This window comes from Pteropus alecto, unplaced genomic scaffold (genome assembly GCF_000325575.1).
Source record: "Pteropus alecto unplaced genomic scaffold, ASM32557v1 scaffold5, whole genome shotgun sequence".
In the NCBI taxonomy this organism is placed as follows: domain Eukaryota; kingdom Metazoa; phylum Chordata; class Mammalia; order Chiroptera; family Pteropodidae; genus Pteropus; species Pteropus alecto.
In genome coordinates, this window is record NW_006441953.1 from 23892118 (window position 1) to 23899851 (window position 7734).

Consider the following 7734-nt stretch of genomic DNA (forward strand, 5'->3'; position numbering starts at 1 on the left):
TCCCCTCACATTTTACTATAATTAGCAAGAGGAAACCAGAATGAAATTTCCTTAGGTAGATTACCCAACTCATTAGGCACTTTTTTTACTTTCCAAGTTACTACAGACAAGTTGTCTTTCTGCCACTACATAATAAGTATAATATTTCCTTCACTTTCCAATAACAATTACTTTATTTTCCTACAAGTCTTCATCCTTCAGCTTTATCAAAGACCACGAGGCTTCTATTAACAACTTCAAGGTACTCTAGGCTTACATTAATACTCTCTCCAAAGCCCACTGCCTGGTTCTAAAGACACACCAACATTTTAGATTTTAATTATAGCAGCATCCCACTAATATGTACCAAAATCTGTATTATTAGCTATTACTATTTAACAAATTACCTCCAAAATTTAGCAGTTTAAAACAACAAGCATTTATTATCTCAAATTTTTTCTGAGCCGGAAATCTGAGAATGGCTTGGCTGGATCTTTATGGCTCAGTTTCTCACTTGGCAGCAGTCAAGGGGTCACGTGGGGTTGCAGTCATCTGGGATTTGATTGATCTGGAGTATCTTCTTCCAAGTTCACTCATTTGGCTGTTTACAGGAAACTTCAGTTCCTCTCTATATGAGCCTCAACGTAGAGCTGCTCCCAGTATGGCTTCCTCCAGAGTGATTAATAAGAGAAAAAGAGATGGCAGGGCAGAGTAGGGGTGGGGGCGGGGGCAGTGAACATCAGCATTCAAGAGTGTCCAAGATAGAATCCACATTTGTTTATAACCCAATATCAGAAGTGATGTACACTTTTGCAGTGTGCTCTTAATCACACATACCACCTACCCCCTGACACAATGTGGAAGGGACTAACAATGTGAAACTAGGAGATGGAAATCATTGAGGGCTCTCTTGATATGGGCTGTCACAAAAAGCATGCATGTTAAACTTTTGAATTAGTTAAATTTGAAACTTGAAAAATGAAAAGATAGGACAAAAATAAGTTTGTTCTGTCTTCTCGAGGGCAGTAGACACCATTTCCATGTGACATTGTCTCTTATAGCCAAATATTTATTACTTACTTGACCTTTGAAAAGACTTATGTTTATAATTCCTGTCCTGGACTTTAATTAACTCATTTGCTTTTTAGTAGTTATGACAGCTTGTATAGTAATTTAGAAGGCTCACTAGCTAATTAGCAGCTGTGCAGCTTTTTTTTTTTTTGCCTCTTTCTCTTTTTTATTATATTTTTTAATTTATTTTTTTGCTAAGGCCTTTCATCTTACACATAGACTTATTCCCCACAATAAAGGGACAAAAACTGAGTAGATCAGTAAACTAGAGTAGCACTATCTATTCTGCTTTGAAATTAGCTCTAAACTCAACCCTAAAGTATAGCCCTAGTCACATGTTATGAATCCGATTATGTTTTTGTTCTTCTTGATAAATTTATTTTTTTTTCAATTTATAAGATGACATTAGTCAATAAATTACAGGACAGTTAACCTAAATACCTCGAAGTCCAGTATCTCTTAACACATAATGAGAAGCAAAATTAGTTTTGAAAAAAGGTGAAGAATGTTCACAGGAACTTTCAAAGATTCCTGGAGGTAATAATCAAGAAATGGTATAAACTGGGAATTCTTACGTGCAACATGGAAATTTCTTATTTTGATAAATCACTTTGGTTAGGTAACCAGTGCTGAGATCTATTTTGGACCAAAAAGTATCACATGGACTGAGAAATTATGTCCTTTGTATTTTCCCAGTTAATAATTTCATATTTGCCTTAATATTTTTACTTTTTAGGCATTTTGTAATTTAAATAAAATATAATTGCTCAGTCTACATCTTTTTCTCTTCTGTTATTTCTAATATAAATTAAGAGCTAACATTTATTACACTGTTAAAATGCCAAGTACAGGAATTTATTTCATCTGCAATCTCAAAATATCTGCAACTTTAAAATATTCTGTGAGCAAGCCCTAACATGATTTTCAAGATTTTGTTATTTCTATTTTTATTAACAGAGAAACTAAAATGTGGAGAGAATATATAACTAGCCTAAGTTCATAAATATGGCAAAGATTCCAACCTATAAGCTAAGTCTTTTTATTCCCCCAGTACCTCGAAACAAATACCTCTATTCCCTACTAGGTTCAAAGAATAAATGTGAAGGCTAAAATTTTACTTTTTTTTTAGGCCCACAGTCCCTTTTCTTAGCTGTGTCTTCAGAATTTAAAATTATTTGTTTTAAAAGAGGTAATATAATGGAGATGTTTATTGTGTAACATCTCCAGCGGGTTCGAAACAGCACCCTATGATCAAATATATCGATATTTCTGCAGGTCCATAAATTTATGTCAGTTTAGGTCACATTTTGCTACCAAATGTGGTGGTCCCGGTGGAAGTGTTTGTTGCCTCTTCTCACCTCCGGATGGTATGTTTTTAAACCTTCTTGCATTTTCGAGGCATGGATCTATAACGATAAATGCTAGTTGGAGGACTTGCCTTCAAGTGTCTTAGGCAAGTGTTCCTAATACTGAACCCCCAAACTAAGGAGACTTAACCCTTCAGCCTCAAGATAGCCCTGAGTCAGAGCAGGTCTGTTCACATAACACTGATCTACCCAAGAGTTGAGGCATTTAAGGAGCAAAGAACGAGTGTCTAAGAAGTAGGCTGACTTCTCAGAGGAAGAAGTATGAAGCCTAACCAAATATGCTTAGTCATCCCTCTCAGTTTCCCAGTCATTCTACCTCTGAAGCAGCAGAGTAAATAAAAGAATTGGAGTGAGGCCACCACCCGCCCGCCTCCACAGTACCGGAAGTCTTTATCACTGTTATATGTTATGTTTATTAGTGGTCTGGCCTTATTCCACACCTCACTATAAAACCATTCATTTGTTTTTACTTCTTGTACAAGTTTCAAGCAGAGTTGTGTATCACTACTGACCTCATTATAGTTGTAGTTGATCAACATGTTGGGGGATTGAGGATAGATCATGATCCTTAATAATGAAATTATATTGCCATTTTTATAGGAGAATCTTAGTACGTGGTTGCTGAAATGTTTAGGAGTGAAATGTCATAATTCTGCAATTTACTTTGAGTGGTTCTGCAAACCAAAAAAAGGGTTAAAGCAAATGTGGCAGAATATTAACAATTCTTGAATCTTGGTAGAGGCTGTCTGTGATTATACAATTCTTTATTCTTTTCTTTATGATTGAAATTTCTCAATATAAAAAGTTGAGAAAAGAAAAAGACCTTAATCATGACAGTCAAGCTGTATATGAAAGCACATTTGACAGAATTGAAGAATTTAATAGTAATTAAGTTATGAGTGTTTAGATGTTTTCTTTAATAGTCAATACATGCACTTTATATAACTTAAAAATTGCTTTGTTTCTTATATATACTATTTATGTTCACATACTATGTTTAGTATATGAAAATAAGCTGTTCTGTTTTTATGTCTACTTCTTTATCTGCATTTTAGTTTGGGACTGAAAATCTTTAGTTTTAAGAAATGATTAAATATGCCAAGTGTGAGGTTGATATATTATCATAATACATATTAAATCTACAAGGTTTCTATTGCTAAGTCCTAGAAAGCATTGGCAATTACAGATCGATGCTAAAAGACTTCTGAAATCATTCATTTGTAATACAAATAAGTTTAAATATTGATATTTTGCATTTTATTTTTTAATGCTTATTATATTTATTTCTTCCCTAGATCTTCCTCAGAACTGTGATCCTAACATTCCCCTAGTTGCTCAGGAATTAATGAAAAAGATGATACGTCAGTTTGCAATTGAGTACATTTCAAAAAGTGGTAAAATTCAAGAGAATAGAAATGGTTCCATTGGACCAAGTCTAATATGTAAAAGTATCCAAATGAGTCAAGCAGAAAACTCCGTTCAGGAAGAACAGGAGGGCCCGTTAGACCTCACTGTGAATCGAATGCAAGAACAAAATGCTCAGCAAGGTAAGACTTTATATTTGAGTGTGTAACATATAATTTTATGTTTTAATATTCTTAAATATATGTAAGCTTATATTCATAGAGAACTTTAGAAGTAATATCATTTGTATTTAGCTTATGTAATATGGACTAGTGAGAAGTGCTAAATTAGAGCTTTTATACTGCATTTGACTTTTGGTTTATAAAAGAAGAAGTTTGAGTTGCTCGCAGTCTCTTTTCACAACAAATTATATGGTGAGAGGGTCCTAACAAGCAATTTAAGAGCAAAGAGATGTATATGATAAGAAGTTACTTTAAAAATATGGGATCTGCACATAAAAATATGCAGCTAAGAAATTGACTAAGCACTTGCTCTTCAGTTTTTTGCACTTAGGTGAAAAATAAAAAAATGGATGGTTTATTTCCAATTGTTGATTATGGAACTGGGAAAGGAGAAAAGTTAATACATGTGATCAACATAATGTAATTAACTGTGTAGAAATCCATTTTTCATAAGAACCTGAATGATGAAGACTCTGTTGGACTTATCTAATAGTTCATTGAAGGAAGAGCCATGATTTACAGAGAAAGGAAGAAAGGGCCTTTTAAGGGCTTGTGGAGGATGGCAAATAAGTGTTTGCTTAGAAAAGAGAAAGCAAGTAGTTTTTGTTAACACAAGTTAGAGATATTATTGTCAGTCATTGAAGTCAGAAAAATACTAGCATTAAATTTGGTCCCAGAAAGCAGTGTGGTGTTTGGGGCTCTGAAGAAACGTTCACTAGTTGTCTTTTCAGTATGTAGGACAGATTAGGGAGCTGAAATATGGAAATAATATTCTTTAATTATGTATGAGTTTATTTATGTGGAAAGATGTATTAGACACATTATAATAGAGAAAAAATGTCAGAGATGACTACAATATAAGGCTTAAGGAAAACAGTATGTCAGTACATAAAGTTTTGGAAGTTAGAAAGCATAGGATTTCTAGAATGTTTGTTTTGCTTTTCCATGTTACACACGATCTTATATCTCTTCTCCTTTGTGGGAAGCAGTTCAGTGTTCTAGAAAGACTAAAACATAGGCTTCGGTGTCTGACAGACTTATGGATGAAATCCCAGCTCTGCTACTAAAGTTACCTGAACAAGTAACTTTTCCTATTGGAACTTTAATTTCCTCATTGTTATTTGGCAATAAGAATAACAAATTCATTGGAGAAACATGAAAGTTAAATATAAAGTAACCAACTCATAAAAGATACTTAAACACTAATCTCACTGTACTCTTTACCTCCTCTTCCTTACCACCCAAAAGAGAATGCTTAGAAATAGCATGATAGTGAATTTTTATATGGCTGTTATACATTGAAGTAGGACTGAACTTCCTCTGAATGGCCCAATGAATAGAATTAGGATTACTAGCTAAAAGTTAGATGGAAACAGATTTCAAGTCCATAAAGAAAGAATATTTCTAAGGATCATACATTTCTTAAAGTGGATAAGAGCAAATGATCCCAGGTTGCCTTATCGTTAGAGGTATTCAAGAGCATCAAATGAGTAATTGAAATAGATGACATTTTAAATGTAAAATTCCATTTTTGACATTCTGTGATTCTATGAACTTAAGTGATAAGGCAGACCCAAGTATATGTAGAAGACTACAAGTGTAAATTATGTATTGTGATATCCTAGGGAAAGTGTACAAATATGTCTGTGAACATCCCGAGGTTGAAAAAGGTAGTGATAATGGATATGGATCTATGCTTTAGTCTTTTTTATGATTTTAATTTTGGGGTATAACTTCTTATATGTGATTTTGGTGTTCTTACTTCGGGATAGGGATCATTTAGTGTCTAGTGTTGCTTGTAGTGTAGAGAGCAAAAGAGAATGGTAATTAGATGAGGCTAAAAAAATAGGTAGAGACCAGATTATAAGAAAGCCATGTTGGCTATATTAAAGATTTTGACTTTTCTTAGGGCCACAGAAAGCCTCTGGATTGCTTTAAACACAGAGTTATGGAATCAGATTTTCCTTTATGAAACCATTCTGCTGTAGTATAGTTTGGTAGGCTCTAACTTTGCCTCCTTGCATACCAATATTTTTTTAATGGAGCACATACCCTTTGATGCATCCATGTGTATGTATTGTGTATATATGCACACTAATATTTTATATGTACTTGTATTTCCACAAATTAAAATTTTAAGGTTAAAGATGTTATAAACAATTTTTAAATGTCTTGCTAATCATGACTTCACTGCAGTATCTTACTATACAATATAGACTTTGTGAGAGTATCATTAATGATAGAATGTATAAATCCATAAAAGTAGTAATGTTAGTTCTGCCTGTTTATTTGCTGCTACTTACATTTTTCATATTATTCTCACTCTATCATTTCTTAACAGTACTCATTTAAGCCATTTGTTCATTTTGTGAGTTCCTTTATTCAAATTACAAATTATTAATAAATCCAATAGATAATCTAATCATAAATAATATGACTAGCTTATGGATAGTCTAACCTATACATCTATGAGATTATCAACCCCACATGGTTTTACAGGTTACTTTATATAACCTTAAAGCAACAGATAATTCTTGTCTTTTACAGACTATTTTAAAGAATAGAAAAGAGAAGTATTAGTACAATCTTTATACCAAAATCAGACAAAGATAGCAAAAGAAAGTTGCAAACCAGTCTTACTTACAACCCTCAGTGTAAAATTCCTGAATAAATGTTAGCAAATTAAATATAGTGAGGTATAAAAACATAATTAATAATGACTAAGGAGACCCAGATGATTTTGATGGAGCACATACCCTTTGATGCATTTGCTGCATTTGAAAAACAACATTTTATGATTTTCTACATTACTTAAAAAAAAAAAAAAGGAAAACCACATCATCATCATCCTTATAAGTATAGAAAAAATTCTGATATATTTATGATAAAAATACTTACCAAACAAAGAATATATGAGCACCAGAAACATCGTGACTTTATTATTTAAAGTAATGAAGAAGACAAAAATGCACACTATCACCAGTTTTTTTTTTTAACATTTTATGAGAGGTCCTGACTCATGTAACATGATGAGAAAAAAATAGAAGTATGAAAATAAGCAATATTAAGCAGTGGGTTATAAAGAGAGAATGAGGAAAGTCGTGGTCACTTCCAAACAACAGGACTGTGTAGGTAGGAAATATAAAAAAATGTTTAGGTGAATGTTTAGAATTGATAAAAAAGTTTAGAAAAGATACTACTTGCAAGGTCTGTATGTATTACTCCATATCATCAACAACCCAATTAGAAAATCTAGTTTTAAAAAAGATGTCATCCACAAGAGCAACAAGATCAGAAAAACATTAAAACACCTAAGAAGGAAACTAATAAACTGTTTAAGACTTATGGGGAATATTATAAAACTTTATTGAAGGGCATAAAAAAAGACTACCAAAATGAGGGGTTATATTTTAAATGAATGGGAAGACTAAAAGATGGCTGTTTATTTTGAATGTACGTAAAATTCAGTGTCATTCCTGTCAAAATTATGGTAGGATTTATTGGTAAAAAATAAAAATAAAAAAAGACTTGCCAAGCCTAAAATTTATGAGCAGTATTTAAAGTGTCAAGAATAACTCAGTCAAGGTGGTGAGGGACTTGCTCTAAAACATACCAAGATTTATTTAGCACAGTAATTAAAACAAGGTGCTACTGGCCATATACAAATCAGTAGAATAGATTAGCAAACCAAGAAACTCTCCAAGCATTAGTGGAATCTTGGTGCAAGATGA

General features: G+C 32.7%; 1 protein-coding gene across 1 annotated transcript in view; it reads left to right on the plus strand.

Moving 5' to 3' along the window:
• LCORL (ligand dependent nuclear receptor corepressor like) overlaps positions 1-7734 on the plus strand; it is a 95717-nt gene that overhangs the window by 75799 nt on the left and 12184 nt on the right. The window contains 1 exon segment of the mRNA XM_015594892.2: positions 3713-3964. Coding sequence (XP_015450378.1) covers positions 3713-3964 — 252 coding nt within the window.